The sequence below is a fragment of the Diceros bicornis genome, chromosome 9 (assembly GCF_020826845.1).
Source record: "Diceros bicornis minor isolate mBicDic1 chromosome 9, mDicBic1.mat.cur, whole genome shotgun sequence".
NCBI lineage: Eukaryota > Metazoa > Chordata > Mammalia > Perissodactyla > Rhinocerotidae > Diceros > Diceros bicornis.
Window position 1 is genome coordinate 25084075 of NC_080748.1, and position 24840 is coordinate 25108914.

The window sequence follows — 24840 nt, forward strand, 5'->3', positions numbered from 1 at the left end:
ACCCTGCTAGTATTTGAAATACTGGTGGCATAGCTTTCAGCAACACAGCAACATGCAGCCACCACAGTACAACTGACAGAAGGGTGGTGTGATTCCCTGACCAGGGGCCGTGGGGTGAGAGCACTGAATCTTAACAACTAGACCACGAAGGCTGGCTGCTTTCCATATACCTGAGATTAATTTAAGCACAGTATGAGTAACATGATAAAAGTTATCTTTAGAAACATACACACACCAGTTTCAGAATGACACCCCCTGGGGTCTCTGCTGCCAGTTTGGTCCAGGAGCACAAAGTCACCATCCTGACGCCAGGCAGTGTCCTGGCCATCACCCACTACTCATGTTTCAGTTGATGCTTTTGCAGGAGACAAAACCTTCCTTCCCAAAATGTTTACATTTTGCTCAGAACAGTGATGGATGCATGGATAGGTCTTCATTTGACTACCTGAACAATCAGCTTCTTACGTTATTTCTCCAAAGCAGAATTAACTCACATAATTTTGCGTCACATCACCAGGGCTCTTCCTGCATAAAAAAATTACGATATCACCAAACTCTGGCCTGAAAGTTCTTCTGGAATATCTTGTGGTTTCACCATTCCTAGGTGGCCTAGTACGTAATAGTCATAATTGACTTCATTGGCCAAATATGAAACCTGTTCAATACCGCCCCTGTAGGAGTCAAATTCTTATGTATTTATAACTTAATAAATTACAATTCAGAGTTGTGTTAGCAAGTTCACTTTGTTCCAGCCCTTTTATAGTTGAGGCTTACAAATTTCTGTTTCCGGTGGGAAGCTGCCAATGAAGTATTAAAAGCATTTCATCCTCACAAGTCACATCTTGTCATCTTTCATATCCACATGAGAGACCAAACCCTATTTCACTCTGGTTTAAATTTTATTATCGTTATTAGTAATAAACCAACAGAAATAGGATAACAAAGGGAAAGTCAGGATAAATAACTTCTTCCTTATGAATTAAAAGACCTGGGCACACACACATGCTGGTCTGCGTGAGTTATCCCCCCACCATTCTGTCCTACTGAACAAATAGTTATACAAAACAGTCTACAGAACAATGTGAGCAGCTGATATCACAACCTGAGCACAGGACCCCAGTTGTGTGAAGTCTCAGGCTGGTTCTTGGTCTAGATGACCAGCTTCTCCACGCTAAGAGTACTTGTGGTATCATCCTCTTCATTTGACCCAAAATACCCCGGGAGGTCCAGCATCCTCTGCTCTGCTTCAGTGAGGCCGAATGATGTATTGTCGTAGAAGGCAAATTCGGCGTGGGCCGGGAAGCTCTGACACTTGTCTTTCCGACATTGAGATGGGCTCAGAGGACTGACCCTCTGGTAGCTATCTTTGGGGGCCGTGGGGGAAGGCTGCTTCCTTGAGACACTCCTGTGACTGGGGGACGGTCCCCTCCGAGCTCTGTGAGGCTCCGTTCTCTCACCTCCTGCCACCAATCCCGCCTGGCGATCCCCCAGGTCTGGTTTCCTGGTGGGCTGCCCCAAGGGGTAGGATTTAGGGAGAGGGCTTAATGAACCACCGGTTCCAACTGCCCCTTGGAAATGGTCCAGTTTCTCAGGAAGCAGGGCAGCACCTCGACTCTGAGGCCGAAGTCTGTCTTCTGCCTGGTCCCAGGTCCGCGTCCTAGAACTGTAGGCCGGGGCCTGCCGCGGGCTCAGAGTGGACAAGCTCCTCTCCCGGAACGGCCGGGCCTGCTTGGTTTCGTGGAAACTAGCCGTCCTCCGGAAATGGGAACCCCTGGGGTGGCTCCGCTCCGACAGCCCCCCTCTGCTGCCCACGTGCCTCATCTGGGACTTGCGGATCAGGGTCTGGCTGGGGCTCACGGCGCAACTGGCCTGAGAGACGGTGAAATCCAGCCTGGAGGGGGGCCTTTCCCCGGCACTGACGGCAGGCTGGTCCAGAAATGGGGATTTGATCCTGAACTTGTTTGCGGCAGCTTCCTCTGGGCTTTCCAAGTCTAAGGGGGGCGCGGCGGCGGCGTCGATGGCAGTGTCCGTCAGGGGACTCTGAGACACGTGGTACACCTTAGTGGTTTCTGTCAGGCCTTTCTTTTTCATCTCCTTCAACTGCTGCTGGGCCAGGCGGTAGCTGAACAGCGGCGGGATTATCTTCTGGGCGTTGGACTGGAAGCTGTCACTGCCGGAAGCGTCGTCCTCGGGAGCGGCCGGCACACTCCGCCTGTAGGTCAGAGGGATGCTCATGTCCCCCGGACCCCCCGCAGGCCCGTCCCCCGCATCGGAGAAGCTCCCGCGCTGCTCGCTCAGCTCGCAGATGTTCTCCTCGTCCGAGTTCTTCCGGAAGCTGGGCGAGTGGATGGAGTTGTGCCGAGCGGGGGTGCTGCACTTGGGGGGGCGGCCGAACTTCCTCCACAGCGTGATGAGGACGGTGGCCACGATGATGAACAAGCACAGGGAAATGCCGGTGACCGTCACAATGTTGTTGGACTTCTCTGGGCCCTGGGGCTGAAGAGGAGACGGACTGGATGGCTGGAAAACTATTAAAAAAGGAAGAACAGATGTATTCTCTAGTATTGTTTTCTCCGGTGGTTTTAAGGTCGCTGAGTGGCTTGCTCTAATTATCTAGCAGATAAAGGAAGAAGTAAAATAAACAAGGACTAGGATTTCTGGTTCTGCTACGTGTATCTCTGCTGGCAGCTTAAGCCAAGCTAAGAAACAGAGACCCAGAGAAGTGAGGTGCCCAGTTCAGCCACAATCAAGGTGACTCCTGAGCTCCTTAGCTCCTGCTGACACTTGTCTCAAATTTTCTACATAGAAGCAGCATGAGGAAAGTTCCAAGGAAAAATCCAGGTTTTTGCTTAAGATAACGTAAACATGGGATATCTGAAGTTAAATGTACCTTCAAAATGCACATCAGAAAATTCTAACCAAGTATAAAACTTGGAATGCAAAATAATTTCGGTAGGTTGTACCTAAATTTGCACATCTCGAGAGACATTAATAGGTGAAGGAAGACTTTCGGCAATATAATACAACTCATTCCTCCCTTCTAATACCCAGGAACTGTCTTTCCTAAATGTTGAAATGTTCCTCTGCTTTCTCACTCTTTTATTTTCAGCCGTCCGCTCCTCTTGCTACCTTCCATGTGGCGTTCATTTTTCCTCTTCTTCTCTGCTTTCTCAAACTGGTTTGTCCTACAGTCATCAAAAAGTTTCACTAAGACTCAGAGGCCAGCTGGGGCCTCAGGTTGTACTGCCACTGAAATACCTGGGAACCTGAGACCACCTAATGCCACCAGGCCTCACCTCGCTTTCCTCCTTGGTCACTGTCCTCCATTCAAGCCCTTCCAGTCACCTGTCCTATCTCTTCTTTCCCACAGTCTTATCACCACCAGCTCTGTGCATCATCTCCTGGACCCATCCTCCCACCCTCCCCTCTCCTTTCTACTGAACTCTATAGGACACCTGATAACCAACCTCCTCACATCCACAGCCTCTCCACCAAATGCTCCCTTTGCCTCCTTGCCTTACCTGACGACTGAATAGCCTGCAGGGCACAGCTTCCCCCTGCCCATCCTCCTGGGTGGAAGCTGTGGCACATACTTTATAAGCAAAGAGGACCAGCAGCACAGCGTGTCCTCAGTCTCCTCATTCCTGATTGCCATTTTCAACCAACTCTTTCACCTCTGTATAAAACTTCTACTCTTTTGATGCCCATGCCATCCACTCAGACCAGCCCCCTACTCGTCCTTCAACCCTGTCATCTCCCAATCTTGTGGCAGCCATCAGTCACTACCACCTGGGTCCCAGTCTTCCTCACCATCCCATAGCTAGGACCAGCTGAGTGCTTCAGTGTCCATCCAACAGATCACGCCTTCCATTGTCTACAGCTGCTCCTCTTCTGAACTCTTCAACTTCAGAGCCCACTTTCTGGCTATATCCGGTCCTCTCTCCCACTCATGATTACTATACCGGGTATTCAACCTCACTGCAACTTCAGATTCCCCAACCCCTCCATTTTTTCCCAATCTGCCAGCCACCTCCTGGCCTCACTTCTCTCCCTACACCTGTGATCCATCACCTAAACCATTCTCCTGCCAAAACCTCAACTCTCTCACCGCTAGTACTGAGATATACCCCTTTCCCTGCTCTGCAGCAAAAGTCCATCTCTAGATAAACCCAGTCATGTGGATCCTCTGCTGCTGCACCCAGGCCCTGAGCTCTGGCGGAGAAAATAAGGCACCCACGCAGGCCAGCGCCTCTGCGTACTGTCAGCGCCCAACCACAGCTGCCCACAAATCCTTCCACGGGTCCCTAAGCGACTCTCTCTTCCATCCCCTACAGTACTGCCTCAAAGTTTCACCACTTTCCTCAAGCCCCCTACCTAATCCCCTTCCTCAGCAGTCTGCTAGGTCACAAAAAATAGAAGCTATCAGGCAAGCACATCCCCAGCTTCTTCTGCCATCCTCTCCTCCCCTATAAAACTTACGAGCAGCCACACCTGGATTGACCTCTTTCTCTGTGGAATTAGTGGGAGAAGTGTCTTCCTATAAAGCGAGTCCACCCAGTGCTCTCAAGGCCACCCTTCTCTAGGGGGATCGTCCCTCTGTACCAATTATCTCTAGCTTCTCCTCTGTGCAGCTCCACAGAAACACACTCGGGCTCTTCTCACTTTAAAAAGACCTTTCTAGAACCCTCTCACTACTGCCATAGCCAGATCTTGCTCCTGGTCTTCCCAGCCAAGTTCACAAAAAGAGGAGTCCACATTTGCTGACTTACTGCTTCACATCATCATCTCTGGCTCCTGCAACCTGCCCCCAGGATTCCAATGAAATGCATCCTGTCAAGGTCATTAACGATCTAATAGCTAAATTCAAAGGAGTTCTGTCCTGATATTCCTTGACCTCTGCAGCACTGGCTACTGTCTGACACTTCCTGTGACTTTTTCTCTGCTTAGTTTCAATGATAACATTCACTTAACTAACTGGAGGGAAGAACATGAACTTTGGAGCCAGGGAGACTAGATCCCATCGTGGCTCTGTTAGTTCTGCTCTCTCCATCAATGTCCCACCAACATCTTCACATCCACATGCCCAAGACTCATCCTCCTCCCCCCAGAACCTATGCCTCATGTGATATATCCAATCTCAAGGGCATGGCCCTGCTGTCCATGCAGTTGCCAGTACTAGAACCTTGGGTTTCATCCTTGATGCTTCTCTCTCCATCACTCACCACATCCAGAGTCTTTGAATCCGTCTCTCCTCTGCAACCCCACTGCCAGCTCTTCATTTTTCAGCTGGGTTCCTGAAAAACTCTTAACAGCCCTCGCTGCTGCCACTCCTACCCCCTCTGATTTGTACTCTACACTACAGCTGAGAGATCCCTCTAAAATACAGGTCCAAACCTTCAAGGCCCCTCAGGATCTGGCCCCTGCCTACCTGTTCAGCCTCATTTTTACCACTCCCTCCTGACACACTATGCTCTAGCCACATTAAACTATTTTCAATTCTTTGGGTCTCTTAATGTGCCATTCTCTTCCATGCTTTCATCCATTGCTCTCTTTGCTAAAATTCCCCTTCTCCCCTAGTTCACCTGGGTGACACCTACTCAGCTCTCAAACTTCAGCTCAAATATCGCCTCCTCCAAGAACGGAGATGTTCCCAGCACAGATTATCACCTCTGCAAGCATCTACAGCAAGCTGTGGGTACCTTCATCATTGCAGGCTCTCTATTGTACTCTGTATTACACCTGTTTATGTGTCTGTTGAGCTACTATATCAAGCCCCCTCCAGAGAGGGACATGTCTTATCCATATATTCCCAACCCCAGTCACAGTAACTTGCACAGAGTTGGTACTCAATAAATGGTAGATTAATTAATTTATTATTAAAAAGGTAACAGCAAAATGATCAATATCTCACCAGACAGAACATGGGTGCAATGGCGAATGGATCTTCTCACTCTTGTGTTGAACAAGATGGACCAAATTAATATAGAGCTACACTCAGATTTGGGCATAAAAATATCCTTTCAAAGCCAAACAAAACTCTAAACTCTCGACCAAGTGAAAATAGTTGAACAACGAAAGACTTGGTTCCTGACTTGTCACTGCTTCCATCTGCAGTGGCTGCTTACATCAGTGGGAAGCAGCATTGCAACTGCACACTATGGAACCCCTTACTTAGCTGTTATCTCTGACTCTGGCTAGCTCCCTGCAAAACCACGGCTGGAGAAAAGCCCAAAAGCTGCTGACCTCTCCCATCTCTGCCTCATCTAGTCTTTCCTCCTTCACCTAAAGTGATGGAGATTTCCTGATGCTAAGTAGCCCGCAAACAGATCTTTACATTTCCAAAGAGTGGAAAATAGGGTAAATAGGAAAAAGAGAACACTTGGAAGAAATGATCATTTTTACCAAGATAAGCACTTATGTGAGAACCACCTATAGTAGAAGTAGTGGTGTCTATAGCACTTACCCTTTTTGCTAATTGGTAATGTAAAAATTTCTAGTTCCCACCCGATATTAAAGAGTTAAGATACCACAACATGACATGAAATAATACCACATATCCTCAAAAATGATTGCAAATTCCGGGTTGTTGATGCTTCTAGAAAGCTAGACTGGCCTTTATATAAAGGCAAAGTAGTCAAGATAGGTAGCTTAGTATGGGGTCAGATCTATTCCCCTGCTTTCTAGCTTTATGGTCTTCAGCAGGTCACTTACCCTCTCTGGGCCGCAGAGTCCTCATCTGTATGTGGAGATCATGATGCACCTACTTCATATGTGCAAGGCACTTAGAAAAATGCCTGGCAGACAGCAAGCTCTCAAGATTTGAGCCCACCATAATAATCCTTACCTTGTAGAGTTATTGTGGGCTTTAAGTGAGATAATGTATTTAAAGTGCTGGCATATAGCAGATGGTCAATAAATGGTTGATACCATTGTCACTTCCAAAGGTGCAGTAGAAGCCAGTGGCAATTGATTTTAAATTCATTTAGTATTATGGAACTCTAGATGGAATATCTTAACACCATATGCTCTCCCAGAATTTAGAGGAGCAGGCGTATTTGAAGGAAGTTATACACAAGGAAGGAGCTGTGGAAAGTGAAGAGAACTTATAAAGAAAAGAGTAGACACAGAAGAGAGCCTTAGACAACAGCATGAAACATAATTGGAGAAAGAACAGATCTAGCGTGGGGCCCAGGGATTACGAAAGAAGGACAGGCTGAGGATTAGGAGAAGAGCCTAGGACTGAGGCTGTAATAGGAAAAACTCAGAAGTGAAAACATCCTCAGGATGCTAGAATAAAGGCAACAAGGTGTATAGCACTGCTGGAAAAACAAGATAGCAAGAATAATCTTCTAAGGCCACAGGCAGGGACATCAGCCAAGGTGTTGCTAGCTGCCTGTGGTTTCGCCTAAAAGGTGCTCTTTAGCCAAAAGGTATGTTGAGAGCTAAACAGAGAAAAACACCGAACTCCTCCAGATCCCAAAGGGACAAGGAACTAGGGATGGCTTTTTAACCTGGAATTAGAGAGTGGAAGAAGGCAGGATTTGACAGAAGGACTTTATCTAAGAGTCAGGACCAGAGCGAAGGCTGGCCAACTAAATAGGGGGCTGACTGTGTATCAGAAGGTGGGATGGTGTGTGGGACGAGCAAGGAGTCTTTGTTACTGTAACCTGTGGCAAACGAATGGGATGCAGCTCCATAAGCTGAAGCAAACCTAACTGAGCTATGTGAGCATCACATCTACGGACCATTCACATCAAACACTCATTGAGCACCTCCTAGTGTGTGCCTTCCAGATGCTCAGAGGATCAAGGAAAAGTTAGTCTCCAGGTGATGGAAAGAAGAAATCTCCCCACCTTCTCCTCCTGACTAGGGGTGGTAAAGAATATATGTAGAGCCATTCAGGGGATAAGGCAGGGTGTCTTCCCCCTTTTTGACAAATAACGGTTTATGTGGTCCCCTGGGGCTTCTCTGGGATGATGAGGAGAAAAAAATTTTTTGTATGTTTTTCCACAATTTTGGTGGGAGAAGTAAAGGAGGGAGAAATAACAAAATAAAACAAAACAATCTGGGGAAGAAATAACCATCTCTCCTGTTTTTGTATTTTTAAAAATTATTTAATATGTCTGAATCTTTAATTTAGATAGATTTCCTTGTCCTTTCCTGATCTTCTACAGTGTTAAATCCCCTGTCATTCCACTGGCCAGCTACTCCCAGTCATAGACACATTAAGGAAAATAGGGTTAGCACAGCCAACAGCAGTAACAGAGGGTTAATGAATCCACTCCTGAACTCAGACTGGTATTTTCAGGCAGGCCTGGGTTCAATATTCCCTCTGATGGAGGCTCTGAGGAGAGATTCCTGAAAGAAGAACACCTACCAGCACAGTCCTCCAGGGAACATGGGGAGGTCTCCGAGGAGATTCCGGGGCAGCCAGGTCTGGAGGAGAAGGAAGTCAGGCACACGCGGCGACGCTCTCTGACACCATCCCCACACGTGGCACTACACTGGCTCCACGGCTGCCACAGTCCCCAAGTTTCTGCAAGGACATTAGCCATGCTTTTAATGCTAGTTCATTTGAGAATCACCTGAACTGCAGCCAAATGAAGCAGCAAAACTCAAACCTCAGGCCTTGAAAAGTCAGTAAATAAAAACATTCCTAAAGATGTGAAAAATCTGGAAAAGAGTGCTGCTCCTATTCTTAAAACAAAGAAAAGCTGTATAATCTACAAATTACTAACCTTTCTAGAACCCACCACAGAGCTAAGGTCACAGGGCAACCAACTAACCCGAAATACAAGGAAAGACAGGATGCAAACACTGCTTACTGGGGCAGACATCAGGCCTCATACAAACTGGTGAGAAATCATCTAAAAATGTAATGAATTGCTAGAGGCCTAGTGTGGGCTATCATGAGAATATAGAACCCCTGGGAGCCACATACACAAGGGGAATGTGTACCCACTTGCCAGCTCTTCTCCATGGTTTTCACCAGATGCTCACAAGAAGGACTGAGCACAGGCACAAGACAAGAGAAAGCCTCCCTCATGGTGGAATCCTGAGGAGGGAAGGAGCAGCACTGTGGGAAAGATGCAAACCTCACCCAGATCCTCCTCTACATCAGCTCTATCAACAAAAGTCTCAACCACTGGGACAAGACAGCAAATACCTGTTACTCTAAGACCACTGGCTGAGACCCAGTGCCACTAGGGAATGGAAAAGGAAGAAAACCCTTCACCCCAGAGAGGAGCAGAAAATATCCTGGGCCAGACTATTAGAAGGTTTCTACCACTGGGGAGGGGCAGGATCATCAAGAAAGCCCCATCTCTGAAACTCAGGGGCACAGCACTTGCCTAAGATTTTAAGGCTGAACTGGAACAAAAGGTTGCTCTCCCATTCCCATAGCCCACCCCTACCCTGCACCAGGGCAGCAATTACCAAGTATCAAATAACAACTATCTACTGCTGAGGCAGGGGCAAGAGTGACAAGAAAACCTCTCTGATGTGCAGGCTCAACCCTAAAGCTGAGGGTGCAACAGAAGCATGGAGAAAACCCCTCTGGCAACCAAACTCCTACCCTAATCACGAAGTAACATTAGAAAATTTTGAACTCGGTCACGCACTGCGGGTAGCCATAGCAAGAGCAAAAACAAAAATGGCTCAATTTCTTACCACATTGACCCAATCCCCACAATAAAGACCTAGCAAAAACAAAATACGCCGATTTCCAAACATAAATACTATTTATCAGTCTCTACAGTTCTAAAAAAGATGTCCAACTTTCAACCAAAAATTATGAGATACACAAAGAAGCAAGAAAAAAACAAACTATCAAGAGACAAAGTAATCAAGAGAACCAGACTCAGATGTGACCCAGATATTGGAACTATCAAACAGAGAAGTTAAAATAACAATGATTAATATGTTAAAGACTTGAGTGGAAAAAGTGAACAAGATGCATAAACAGACGGAAAATTTCATCAAAGAGTTGTGAACTAAAAAGAGTCAAATGGAATGAAATGAAAAGCATGATAACAGAGATGAAGAATGCTTTAGAGGCTCATCAGTAGACTCAACACAGCTGAGGAAAGAAACACTGAATCTGAATATAGGTCAATAGAAATCACACAAACTGAAACACAAAGAGGGGAAAAAAGAGTGAATAAAACAGAATAGAATACCCAAGAGCTGTGGGACAATATCAAATAGTCTCTTATACAAGTAACTAGAATCCCAGAAGAGAAGAAGAGAATAGAATAATGTTCAAGAATTCTCCAAAATTAATGAAAGACACCAAACTACATCCAAGATGCTCAGAAAACACCAAGAAGGACAAATACAAAAAAGCAAATAAACAAAAAACTTAAACACACTATATGCAAAGTACTAAAAACCAAAAACAAACAGAAAACTTTGTAGGCTATGGCAGGAGAGAAGGGGGAAGGTGGAAATACATCGCATACAGAAGAATAAAGATGAGAATTACGGCAGACTTCTCATGCAAACCAGAGATAATACAGTAATATCTCTAAAACTAAAAGTAAAAATGACCAACCCAGAATTCCATACCCAATGAATATATCTTTCAAAAATGAAAGAGAAATAAAGACTTTTTCAGACAAACAAAAACTAATAGACTTAATTACCAGCAGACCTTCACCACAAGAAATGTTAAAATAAAATCTTTCAGGCAGAAGGAATATGATACCAGACAAAAACTTGCATCTATCTAAAGAAATGAAGAGTGCCGGAAACGGCATTTATAAAGGTAAAGATAAAATTCACTTTTTCTAATTTTTAAATGCTCTAAAATATAATTGATAGTCGAAAGCAAAATACTAACAATGTATTATGTGTTTATAGCCTATATAAAGTAAAATGTATGACAACAATCACACAAAGAACAGGAGTAATGAATTGGGAGTGTACTGTTATAAGGTCCTTACGTTACCGACTAGGTGCCTGGAGAAAGAGTAAAGGGGCATTTGGAAGCAATTAACTGTTTTTCCAAGTTGTTTCTTTTCCTTTTGTAAGTTAAGGTGATGTAACCACCAGCCATCCTGAAACTGACCAAGCCTCAGCACAAGAGTTATGCCCATGACCTTTGCCTTATTTTTAATGCAAAGATCTCTCCAGGAGGGGCTTAGGCCTCATGTGGAAGCATGTTCTCCAGCTGAGCCTGTGCAAGCAAATACCCACCTCTCCCTTTTGAATATTCATTCCCCAACTGAAATAAAAGTTCCTGCTTCCCTTTGTTCGGGGATGCCATGACTTTGGAAATGATTCCTCATGGCCTCCTATTTGCTGCAAATACTCTTTACTTTGTGGACAACTTCCACTGGTGTAGAGTCTTATTTAACTCACCAGGAGGCAAGCCTACTTGGTTCGGTAATACTTAACACTACATAGGAAGCAATATAACATTATTTGAAGGTAGATTGAAAGTAAAGATGAATATTGTAAACTCTAGGACAACCACTAAAAAACTTTTTAAGGTATAAACAATAAAGCAACAGGGTAAAGTAAATCATAAAAAATATTCAATTAACCCCAAAGAAGGCAGAAAAAAGAGGAAAAAGAAACAACGAACAGATGGAACAGATATAAAACTACCAAGATGGTAGATCTTAATCCAATCATATAATGATTATACTACATATAAATAATCTAAAGACACCAATTAAAAGACAGATTGTAAGACTGGATAAAAAAGCAAGACCCAATTATATGTTGTCTAAAAGAAACTCACTTTAAATACAAATACATAAGGGCTGGCCCCGTGGCTTATCAGTTAAGTGTGCGCGCTCCGATGCTGGTGGCCTGGGTTTGGATCCTGGGTGCGCACCAACACACCGCTTGTCCGGCCATGCTGAGGCGGCATCCCACATACAGCAACTAGAAGGATGTGCAACTATGACATACAACTACCTACTGGGGCCTTGGGGAGAAAAAGAGAAAAAAAGGAGGAGGATTGGTAATAGATGTTAGCTCAGGGTGGGTCTTCCTCAGCAAAAAGAGGAAGATTGGCATGAATGTTAGCGCAGGACTGATCCTCCTCACAAAAAAAAAAAAAAAAAAACAAATACATAAAAAGGTTACAAGTAAAAAGATGGAAGAAGTTATACCGTGTGAACACTAATCAAAAGAAAACTGGAGTGGTTAAATTAATATCAGGCAAAGTAGATGGCAGAACAAAGAATACTACCAGGGATAAAGTGGGACACTACTTAATGATAAAAGGGTCAAGTCAGCAAGGAGACTTAACAACCCTAAATGGGGATAAATGTAACACCAGAGCTTCAAAATACATACAAAACACTCCCAGAACAGTCATTATTGATTGATAAATGCAAACTTCTCTTCCACGCATAGATGCAATCACGCCAGATAGAATAATTGAATAGTCCCCTATAAAAAATTATTCTAAGTCCCTTCTCTATCAGCACCCATCCAACCCCAAGACCCATCAGGTCATGCCAACACTAGGCACCAAAACAACCTCTGCATAAAAGTCTTTCTTCATTCTTTATGGACAAAAACTCATAATGCAGTCAAAGGCATACAAAGCACTACAAAAACATGAGGAGAACGTGGAGGGCAGATACATTCTCAGGTGAGCCAAGTGGTGCAATCTTTGGAGTGAGTGAGTCATGGAATATGACTTCTTTACAGCAATTAAAAGTCTCCGGGATTTTCACAAGAGTGGGAGCATTACAAACCAGTATCCTGGACCAACATCAACTGAGGTGTGGTAATTATGTTCCATCCAGAGGTCCAACTGAACACAATATTGGTTCTGTGCCTCCCAGATCACACTGCAGCTCCTCAAACGGCAGAACAATGGGCCAGCTTTGTCCTCAAGCTTCAGAGCTGTTCAGGCACTAAGCTCCCAGTGCTTGGAAAGCTTTGGGACTCTCTCATATTAAAGTCTCTCTGAGTTAAAGTATTATGATTTATTTTTCAAGTATGTACTGGGAATTCCACTGCTGTGAAATCTAAACTGAAAATTAAGTCAATGTATAGTTTATCCTTCCTTTGTGCTCATATTTAAGACCACAAAATGTAGAATTACAAAAGCTGAGAATCCTTTTGTTATTCTTTCTTAACTCTTTTTTCACTTTACATAATTTATTTAAATACCAAAAGTCATTTGTCAAACTAAAAACAATAATTTCATTAGTAGGTGCCAGAAAAAAATCAAAGTTTTAATAAAAGCATGCATCTTAATGTCAAAAATCTCATTTTGAAATGTTGTGTCCTTTGCCCTTGAAAGTAAAATCATGGCTTGTAGGATAATCAACAATAAAAAATAAACAAACATTTAAGCTACGTTTTACGTCTTTTTATTTCTAAGCCAAATTAATCAAACAGGAAACACAGGAAAACATTCAAATAAAGCAATGGACAAATTTAATCAGGCAAATAAAAAAACTGCCGTAAGTAACTCTATCTGTTCCCTGAAGATTTCTGCTAATAACTTTGAGGGAAATACTTGGCAAAATGGGAAGTCATTAAATAACTGTAGTTTATGTTTTAGAAATGAAGAGCAAGATGACCAATATTCCAAACAGTCCTACTTCATGAATGAAAGGTTGTTTGTTTTGTCTTGTTTACATGGTCACACATGCGCTCACACTATAGAACAAACCTGTTTGGCCAGGATAAATACCTTTCAGGCCACTCTAGAGGATATTAATTCTGAATGAGCAAAATTTGTCTGGAATAGGAGAAGGGAGATTTGTTTCCACTCCCAAGACTATCTGAAGGAACACAGCCTATGAAATATTCACATCTGCAAGACATTTTGCTCAAGAGACTAAAGTAACTAAACAAAACATGCTTATAAGAAAATTCTACAGACATTAGTGAGTAGCTACAAGCAGCAGCAGGAGCAAAGTCTCCTAGATAAGCAGTTCAGACTTTCTGTGCACAGAACAAGACTCACTTATATTGGACAAATCATGTTTACACCTGGGCCAGTGGACTCCAAAGTGGGTTACATGTCTTTCAAGAGTGTGGCAGCACAAGATGAACCAGTGAGTTGAGGAGGAAAATATTAGAACTTTTTTTCAATCTAAAAAGCCTTATATTGTTTAATACACGGATTGACAGGTAATTGTATGGAAGGCAGTACAGAACAGTAGTAAAAGCAAACTCTCGAGCCAGTCTAACCACCAGTGGTAGTTAAGCCACTTAACCACCATTGACCTTGGGCAAGTTACTTAACCTTTCTGTGCCTCCATTTCTTCACCTATAAAATTGACAATATAATAAGCCTAACTCAGAGGGTTGTTATGAAGATTAAGAGGGTTGTTATGAAGATTAAATGGGTTAATATTCATAAAGCACAGTGCCTCATGCAAAGTAATCACCATATAAATGTTAGCTTTATTATGTCAGATGATCACATACCGTATGTCAGATATCCTAAAAGAATTCCAAAGGAAGAGCGGGAGTTCCACTGGGTGAAAGGTTTTAGGGGTTCATTCACTTTTAGAGAATTGTGGAGTATTAAAGCATCCAAGATCTGCTTACATGAATTTTTTAAACTATATTTTCTAGTTTTAGGTAAACTAAATCACAAAGTAGACAAGTGGCTTTAAAAGATTCCAGCAAAGAATTAAAGATAACACTATTATTGCAAACAGCTGCAAATAAGAAAAAACTGACAGGTGACAGTACTCCTATTCTTCGTTAAAAAGCTCCTATTCTATCATTATGAAGTTAAAACAGGATCATCTAACCAGAGAAAACAAAAAGATGGGCAAAAAATTTAAATTATCAAGAAAACTGTGTGTTAAATATAGACAATTTTTATTTGTCAAAAAAATAGAAGAAAACTATGTGAATATGAATTTATACTGTCTATCATTAATAATTCTCAACTTAAATATACATATTTTTTGCCTTGAGATACAGGGTCCATACTCCCTTATCAGAAACCCATGGGGCAGACGTGTTCAGAATTTACAATTTCTCAATCTAGATTTTTTCAAGTTATTACAGTCCCTGTGCTGTATATTACTAACACCCCCCTAGTGGGATCTCAGGCAGTATCCCATAACCAAACACATTAACATTTCTGCAGAGAAAAATATAAACATTTACACTAAATAGGATAAATGAAGATCATAAATAATCATTTTTTGCAATCTCTAATATATTTGCTGTAAATTGTTATTTACATACTATCTTCAGGCTCCAAGGAGACCAAATCCATAGGTCTTAATGATTTATTATTTATAGCAGCTGAAGGAGAAGGGGGGGCACTCCTGGGGTTTCTGGTTTGAACAAGATGGGTGGTGGAGTCCTGCATTGAGGAGCAGGTTTAGGGGGTAAACTGAGTCCAGTTCCAGGTATGTTGCCTTTGAGGTGCCTGGGAGACATCTGAGGGGTGACAGCTATTCAGCAGCACTTGGATGCAGGAGAGAGACGCCAATCTGGAGTCGTCAGCATCAGGATAGTAACTGCTTAGCAAGTATGTGAAGAGTAAAAAAATGCAGAAGTCCAACACTTAACGGATGAGACGAGCTGGTGGAACTGACAGGCAAAGGAGGCAGCCAGGGAGGTAGGAGGTAAACAAGGTGAGTATGAGGTCACAGACGCAAGGCCAATGAAGAAGACTGAAAAGCATCCCCGGATTTTGGGACCTGGAAGTCATGTGCTGGCTGCTTTAGTGAGAGCATTTTCCAGGGAGGGGTGTGGGTTCGGAGTGGGTTGAAAAGTGAATGTGAGGTGAAGAAATGAACCCCAAAGTACAGGAAACCTTTCCAAGAACGTGGGCTATAAAGGGAAGAAGAGACAGAGTGTTACCTATGGGAGAACCAGGGGTTGAAGGGCGGGGTTTGTTTCATTTTTAGATAACAGAATTAAGTAAATGTCAAAGCTGATGGGAATGAGCCAGTAAAGAAGGGATAGTGAAAGACAGAGAGAGAGGATAATGATTAACAGAAGTTTCCTGAAATGAGCAGAGGAGCTGGAATCCACAGCGGAGAGGAGGGCTGACCTTGTACTGGAGGAATGACACCTCTTCCCCGGTGACAAAGGAGAGGGAGAGGATGGCACAATGCCTGTAGGCCTACAGAGTCTTCAGCAGGAGGGTGAGGGCACTCACATCTGATGGCTTCCAGTTAGCCAGGGAATAGGGGGTGAGGTCCGCGGGGGAGGTCTGAAAGAGTTTTTGTAGAGAACAGGAGCAGAGCTGACCAGGGCGCCTCACTGGGTGGCACGGTGAGCCCAGCTGAGGGTGGAGGTATGACCCACCCATGGTGGCCCTGGTCTGCCCAGGTGTGACCTTCTCGTGCAGTCTGGATGCAGTGGACAGCCGCAGATTGCTGGATCCATGCAGAGCTGGGGTGTGGCCTGGCAGGTACAGCAGCAGGACAAGGGCAGAGGAGTTTAAGCTATTAGTAGGAGAGTGAGTAAAGGGATGGGCCTCATAATCTAGGCCAGATAGAGAGGTAAGTGCAAGCAGGGAAGTGGACAATGAGTGGGAAAGGAGTCAGAGGAAAGGGACTTCTTCTAAGAAGAAGAAGTGAGTGAATCTGGAGCAAAAAGACACTGGGGTTGGCTAGCCCTGGTGGCCTAGTGGTTAAATTCGGTGCACTCTGCTTCAGCAGCCCGGGTTCAGTTCCTGGGCATGGACCTACACTACTTGTCTGTCAGTGGCCACGCTGTGATGGCAGCTCACATACAAGATAGAGGAAGATGGGCAGAGATGTTAGCTCAGGGCAAATCATCCTCAGCAAAAAGAGGAAGATTAGCAACAGATGTTAGCTCAGGGCGAATCTTCCTCAGCGAAAAAAAAAAACACAACACTTGGGGTTACAAAGATGGTCAAGGCTTGGGCCGTCGAGGGGCACTTGGCTCAGTGGGGATGAATACAAGAGAACACGTAAGCGAACCAGACAATCTCTGCCAGATTAACCTCTTGCCAAGATCAGGCTTACACCCAGGAAAAGGAAAAGAAATGCAAAGAGGAGCACGGGGGTGGAAGGGATGGTGATAACCTCGCTTCCTTGTGATTAGGTAGGTCATTAAACAAAGAATTCAGAATTTGAAGTTTTTAGAAATCTTGCTTTCAGAAAGCTCACTAAAGAGACTTCATTCCTACAATGAAGAACATGAGAGGAAAGAGACGTGCTTAGAGGAAGCCGGAAGTTACTAAACACGATTTGGGATTTAGCTTTGAATTCTGATCATACCTGCTATGGATTTGCCATATGATGTAATAATAGAATTTTTAAAATATAATGTAGTAATGGCTAATGTTTATTGGTGTTTCCTACGTGGCAGGCACTATGCTAAGAACTGTATACATTTATTTCATTCAATTCTCACAACTCTGTGAGGTACATACTAATTATCCCCCTTACTGATGGGAAAACTGAGACCGAAAGAGGTTAAGAGTGAGCCGGGTACCCTTATCAGTACTCTTAATTTTTCAGATAAGGATGATAATACCATTTGAGACACTAATGGGGAGTAAACCATAAAAATGATCATATATAGTTCACAGAAAATTAAGTTCACCTAAATTCAAAATAATAATTTTGATTGCATGAAGGCATCAATGTGATTAAAAAAATTTTTTAATCTCAATACCAACCTATATTTCTCTGAATTAGCATGCACTCCTTCTCCTTTGCGGAAAAATGGCTTCTGCTGGAAACGCCAAAGTCAAAACAGTATTTATTCCTCCCCATGTCAAACAAAGTGCAGTTGAATACTGTTCTCCTCTCTCCCAAGGTCAGGCTGTTTTCAGCCAGTCGAATGGTCCTTTCCCCGGGGGGTCTGGGGGCCTCCTTGAAGACGGCGATCACTCCTTGGACGAAGACGCATGGCGGGGGCAGTACCATCACCTCCACCCCAGACTCACACGTGAGTTCCGGCACCATCACCAGTTTGTATCCAAATTTCTGGGCCAGGTCAATGGGTCCTGTGGAGGTAATGACCGAGTCTCGGCCAAGCAGCTTCAGCACCACAGTGACATAGGCTTCAGGCCCCACGGGTGCACAGCCAAACTCAACCCATTGGCCTTGAGAGAGTTCTGTCTTCTTGCTGGTTCTTATCTCCAGTGGCTGTCCCTGACTTGTTCTTGCCTCGGGAAGACTGTTGGTGAAGATCACATCCACCATGATGTCGGGTTTGTCCCCAGGGAATGGGCACAGTGGCTGATTGGTAAAAAGCCCCACCTGGAAGGTGCCTTCTGCTGCCTTGGATGTCCTATTCAAGTCAACGTGAAAGACAGGCCATTCCACCTTCAGAAGGGCACTTTTCTCCCACCAGGGGACTGGAGTGCTGTTATCTGTCGCTTCCAGAGTCATCGTGAACCAGTAGTTGCCAGCCTCTTTGAAGTAGAAGCACTCAAACTCGAGAGTCCCCTGGGACTGGTTGGTCAGGAGGTACTTAGTGGTAACAGTCTGATTGGTATTGGCCTCCAACAACAGGACAGATACATTCCTCAGCGTCCCATTAGCACCATCGAAATAATGGAAATCCACAGACACAGTGTTGTTGCTTAGCGCTACATGGCCTGGCTCTCCCAAGAGGAGGTATTCGGTTTCTCCAAGAACTGAAATGAAATGGTCAGAATGGGTTTTAAAAAGGTATATTTGAGCAGCACTATTGGTGACATCAAAGAAAACATCATTTTAGACACAAGAGAAGTTTGAACTGAGCCAAGAATGATGTAAAAGGATGCTGAGTGCTTATCCTGGGAGCTGGGCACTGTGCTGTTGCCATTCTAAAGTGGCTCTGTTCCTACAGGTCATCTTTCAGGGTTATGTTTAAAGTAACTAATCAGCGAAAAATACTCTGAATTCACAACATTCAGCAATGTAATATATTTGCAGTGAAAATCTACAATGCAAGAAGAACAATTGACAATTCTCAAGATGAAAATCCAACACCTCACTTTTCTCATTGTAATCAAATTCTGGTGTTTAGGTATTTGGGGGAAATGGATTTACAGTGAAGTGAGAGAAAGTCTGGTTTAAATGATATAATATAAACTGCTCTAGACTATTTAAAATCTAAGACCCTAAATATACTTCAAAGTTGTTATTTTCTGACATTCAAGACAAGTACTTGGGCATTTTCACCAGTGAAGGAACCAGTGCCCTCGGTTTATAGGAGGCAGAAATTTTTTTTTTTTTTTTTTGTGAGGAGATCAGCCCTGAGCTAACATCCGCCAATCCTCCTCTTTTTTTGCTGAGGAAGACGGCCCTGGGCTAACATCGGTGCCCATCTTCCTCCACTTTATATGGGACGCCGCCACAGCATGGCTTACCAAGCAGTACTTCGGTGCGCACCCGGGATCCGAACCAGCGAACCCCGGGCCGCCGCAGCGGAGCGCGCGCACTTAACCGCTTGCGCCACCGGGCCGGCCCCATGAGGCAGAAATTTTTAAAGGAATAAGAAATGTTGACACTATTCTCCATGGATCATCCAAGGGATAGAGTGAACATTTAGGAAATAGCCTGGCTTATCCTTGGCAATTTTAATGACCTTACAGTAACTGCTACTGGCCTAGACAGGAAAGATGACTACTAGCCCACAAGTATCACTCAGTTAGGATCCATCATATCTTTTTTTTTTTTTTGATGAGGAAGATTAGCCCTGAGCTAATGTCTGTTGCCAATCCCCCTCTTTTTGCTGAGGAAGATTGGCCCTGGGCTAACATCCATGCCCATCTTCCTCTACTTTATATGTGGGATGCCACCACAGCACGGCTTGATAAGCAGTGCATAGGTCTGCACCCAGGATCCGAACCTGTGAACCCAGGCCACCGAAGCGGAGTACGTGACCTTAACCACTATGCCACCGGGCTGGCCCCCAATCATATCTTTTTAAAAAAGACTCAGAGCAGCTGAAGAGTGGAAAAAACACAGACACACAAGAATCCTTGTTTCTATTCTGAACACTATCCAAATATATATCAAAGGAGACAGAATTTGGCAAAGCAACAATCAACTGGCCTATGCCTAGGGTAAGAAATAATTCTAGACTTAGGGACTGCAGCACCCTTTTGGTTTGAAAAACAACATATGTATGAATTTATTATTCTTATTGTATATACATAATAATACAATATGTTATATTAATATAATAATAATATACATATCACACATGTCCAAAAGACTTCAACATGTTGTTTGGGTTGGTAGTCTTTATTTATTTATTTATTAAGTTTTAATTAATTTACTTTTTTATTGCAGTAACATTGGTTTGTAACATTGTATAAATTTCAGGCATACATCATTATACTTATATTTCTGCATAGATTACATCATGTTCACCACCCAAATACTAATTACAATCTATCACCACAGACATGTGCCTAATCATCCCTTTCGCCCTCCTCCCTCCCCTCCTCCCTCTCCTCCTCCCCTCCTCCCCTCTGGTAACCACCAATCCAATCTCTGTCTCTATGTGGTTTTTTTTTTTTGTGATGAGATCAGCCCTGTGCTAACATCTGCCAATCCTCCTCCTTTTTTGCTGAGGAAGACTGGCCCTGGGCTAACATCTGTGCCCATCTTCCTCCACTTTATATGGAACACCGCCACAGCATGGCTTGCCAAGCGGTGCATCCGTGCACGCCCAGGATCCGAGACGGCGAACCCCGGGCCACCGCAGCGGAGCGCGCGCACTTAACTGCTTGTGCCACTGGGCTGGCCCCTCTATGTGTTTGTTTGCTGTTGTTTTTATCTTCTACTTACGAGTGAGATCATATGGTATTTGACCTTCTCCCTCTGACTTATGTCACTTAGCATAATACCCTCAGTGTCCATCCATATTGTCACAAATGGCTGGATTTCATCATTTCTAATATAATAATAATATATATATCATACATGTCCAAAAGACTTCAATGTGTTGTTTGGCCTGGTAGTGTTTTTTTTTTTTTTTTTTGCAAGGCAGATCAGCCCTGAGCTAACATCCATGGTAATCCTCCTCTTCTTTGCTGAGGAAGACCAGCTCTGAGCTAACATCTATTGCCAATCCTCCTCCTTTTTTTTTTTTTTTTCTTTTTCCCCAAAGCCCTAGTAGATAGTTGTATGTCATAGTTGCACATCCTTCTAGTTGCTGTGTGTGGGACGCGGCCTCAGCACAGCCGGACAAGCAGTGCGTCAGTGCACGCTGGGGATCCGAACCCGGGCCACCAGTAGCGGAGCGCACGTACTTAATCGGTAAGCCACGGGGCCGGCCCTGGCTTGGTAGTCTTTAAATATACCCTTACATGTAGTCAATCAACGATCATTAGAATGAGCACATGAATATATCGGCACATAAAAGTTTGGGTTTTTTTTTAATTAGTTCAGCACTTCACCCATTTCTTATTTAAGATGAGGTGAAATAAAATATATAAAACTTGGACAGACCTGAATGCTTGATCACCACTTGCTTGAAAACCATAATAGGATAAAGTTCTTTTTTTTTTCATTTAGTCAATACAGAAGTAGAGGGACACTCCCTTTCAGATGGAGACGACTCAAGGTTGAGGAAGGAGGCTGATTCTGGTACAGCTTGTGCACCGGTTCAGAGCCCACCTGGTACCTTTTTGTGAACCGGTGGCTAAAGAGACTCCAGCTCTCACCATAGCCCAAGGAAGGAGCGAAGGCTGAGAACAAAGGTCATATTAATTTGAATCTGATGGAGCAGGATGGTTTTGTGTTCGTTTTAAGGTTGAGAGGCATACACCACTTAGTTAACTAATGAGAGCCTACTGTTAATGACAGGAACTGTCAATGAGGCAGATCAGATTCTGATTTGATGGGCAGCCAATTACTGAAAGAGACACACATGCCCAGCTGGAAATGGAGAAAAAAGATACAATTGATGTATTCCAGCAGCAGCAAAGAGAGAACTTGCTACTTTACTCTAGAGCTCTTGTTTTTACAAAGAGGAATACATTCTCATTTAGAAAACTACAATTTGGTTTTACCATATCCTGCTACTACAGTATAGTCATGCCTCGCTTACCGAGGATATGTTCTGAGAAATGCGTCGTTAGGCAATTTCAACATCATGCAAACATCATAGAGTGTACTTACACAAACATGGATGGTATAGCCTACTACACACCTAGGCTACATGGTACTAATCTTATAGGACCACCGTCTATATTTGGTCCGTCGTTGACTAAATGTCATTATGGGGTGCATGACTGTATAGTGTTCTCTATTCTTTCATTTCCTCTCTCCCCATTTCTTTATTGTATTTAAAGTAACTCATGTCTCAATATAAGCATGTGGTTTAAAAAAAAACTACCTGGTAGTGATATATTTTGATCCATATCAAATGAAGGGAAAAAATCCAGCTCTATGAAAATACTTTCTTTTCCATTAGTAGCTTGTACATTCAACTTCTATGCTCTGCTCTATTTTACACTCATTCAACTTTTATTTTTATATTCCAGTAAGATATTTTGCTCTCAACAATGACAAACATCCTTGCAGACTTTGTTTAAACAGAAGATTATGATACTTTTATCATTTTGAAACCACACTCTTATAATTTTTTGTATGAGGCTGTTACACATACAACAATCTGTTTAAGTAGGGATAAATGATTTTAAAAGAAATGAATCCCAGATTGGTTTTCAGTAAATCAAGCATCTTCTTCTTGTTTAAATAAACTTCTTACAAAAAAAAGACTAAGGAAGGAGATTCACTGGACAAAATGAACAGAACACACTCTGGTCCATTTAAGTAGATTTGCCACTGATATTACATGAGCCAGGATTCTCTATCTCTTGGATCATAATTTCTTCATCAATTTGAAAACAATTTCCACTCTCATACCATCAGCTGCTTAGATGTCTATGAAATATTTGGAAATCATCAAAAGAAAAGTAGTGAGTATTATATTCTTGAATCTATTGGTTCAGTAGTTGCATAAAACTCTCTGAGAAACGAACTCGATTTTTAGTTGAAACAAAGTGAATGAAGAAAACGAACATTAAGCACCTACTATATGCTCAGACATTCTTGATTTTATTTTAACATCACAACTACCCTGTGAAGTCAATATTATTGCTAAGGTTTAAAGAGGTTAAGAAACTTGTCTAAGGCATGCAACTGGCAAGGACTGAAATTCGGATTGGTTCCAAAGATACTCTAGTGGCAAAATTCTCCTGTCAAGCGAAATCTTATGTAGAACCCCAAAATGTAAAACATCATTTCATGTGTATAAGTGGAGTTTAAATGTATAATACTGAATTACTAGGAAATCAATCAAAGAGAACTCAGAGTCACATGATTGTCTCTGATTTGTTAAAATGAAAGTGAGTTGCTTTTTAGTATTTTTTTAAAGACTTAAAAATATAAAGTGAAATTTGAAGCAATAATGCAGTACCTTAAGAGAACCCAGGGTTGCAAGGATCACAGTTTAAAATGTACTGCATGTTCTTCACGCAGGGTCAACATCATGCATTTATACACCTCACACTGATGTTTAAATAAACATCAATTATTGATACCTATAGCATTAAGTATACTCACAATACTCACCACAGTCACAGAGCACCACCAACAATAGATTTGAAAAGTCTTTCAACATTTGTTTCATTCTGATCAGCAAAATCCCAGGTCTTTGGTCTCCTCATGTCCTTTCTCACATCCAAATTGTGATTTTTTTTTTTCAAAAACACCTGAAATTAGAACCTGAAAAAAAATGACGGCTCTGTTCAATGTGATTCATATAATAGTAATCATAAAATGATAAAACCATTCTAAGAAGTCAAACTTCCTAGTTGATACTGAAAAGAAAGTAAGGAGGACACTAATGTTCCCCAGGGAAAAGCTCTGTAATTCTACACGCTCCTTTTCTTCCATTATAACTTGCCTGTTAAGAACCTGCAGGTATGGGGCCGGCCCGGTGGCGCAAGCGGTTAAGTGCGCGCGCTCCGCTGCGGCGGCCCGGGGTTCCCTGGTTCGGATCCCGGGCGCGCACCGAAGTACTGCTTGGTAAGCCATGCTGTGGCGGCGTCCCATATAAAGTGGAGGAAGATGGGCACAGATGTTAGCCCAGGGCCGTCTTCCTCAGCAAAAAAAGAGGAGGATTGGCGGATGTTAGCTCAGGGCTGATCTCCTCACACAAAAAAAAAAAAAAAAAAAAAAAAAAAAAGAACCTGCAGGTATGTCCAACACCAAGATTATCTTTGCGAAACACCGTCTCTTCTCTTTACAGCACATCCTTAAGTGGAGAGTTTGCTGTTATTTGCTTAATTTCATCAAAACTAATAGTCAATCTGGAGGATACATCTGCTTAGCATTTCACACTGATCAATTTACTAAATTTTTGTCAAACTTTCATTTTGCATTATGCTGTGTAGACCTGCCTTGCTTCCAAATGGGCTTATTAATACTGTCTTTCTTGCACAATTGGTGTGTTAGCTGGCTTGCTTCATTTCTTAATGCCTAGGAGCTACATCAAAACTATTGGACCTTTAAAAAAGATACCCAGAGTATTACAATTAAATGTGAACTCCCTGTGGCCCGGACTCCCTTGTTTAGGGCACTCTAAAGAGAAAACATAAATAACAATTATCATCTCCTGTCAGTCTTCCAATACTTGTTCCTGCCGGTATGCATCAGGAGATAGAGATGATTTCATGCAGCAATCTTCCCAGACCACCTCAGAGAGCAGGAATAGACCCTGCTGGCCTGTGGTTCTTGCGAGAGGAGGGACTTACTTTGATACAGACAGACTATTAGACGATAGAATAAGACTTAGGGCATTTAAGAGCCAGTTTTTTCCACACCAGAGTCTAGTAAACTATGGGCTACTAAACATAACCAAATATATATTTTCTTAATGTTTACATTCCCCATTATCCAC

At 43.0% G+C, this 24840-nt stretch overlaps 1 protein-coding gene across 1 annotated transcript; it reads right to left on the bottom strand.

The window, feature by feature from the left end:
- Window positions 1-891: 891 nt before the first annotated feature.
- Window positions 892-23659, bottom strand: THSD1 (thrombospondin type 1 domain containing 1). The gene is made up of 4 exons (XM_058548080.1): window positions 23511-23659; window positions 17606-18571; window positions 8378-8536; window positions 892-2528 (listed from the first exon to the last, which is right to left on the bottom strand). The coding sequence occupies exons 1-4, from the start codon at window positions 23566-23568 to the stop codon at window positions 1150-1152; spliced, it is 2562 nt and encodes an 853-aa protein (XP_058404063.1). The 5' UTR covers window positions 23569-23659; the 3' UTR covers window positions 892-1149.
- Between the last annotated feature and the right edge of the window lie 1181 nt (window positions 23660-24840).

Bases quoted from the DNA above. Each gene is read 5' to 3' on its own strand.
- THSD1 (XM_058548080.1), bottom strand. From the start codon at position 23,568: ATGAAACAAATGTTGAAAGACTTTTCAAATCTATTGTTGGTGGTGCTC. The intron at 18,572-23,510 runs GTGAGTATTGTG...ATTTCATTTCAG, and splicing joins GGTGGTGCTCTGTGACTGTG to TTCTTGGAGAAACCGAATAC. The intron at 8,537-17,605 runs GTTGGTATTGAG...ATGTCCTTGCAG, and splicing joins GCTAATTCAGAGAAATATAG to AAACTTGGGGACTGTGGCAG.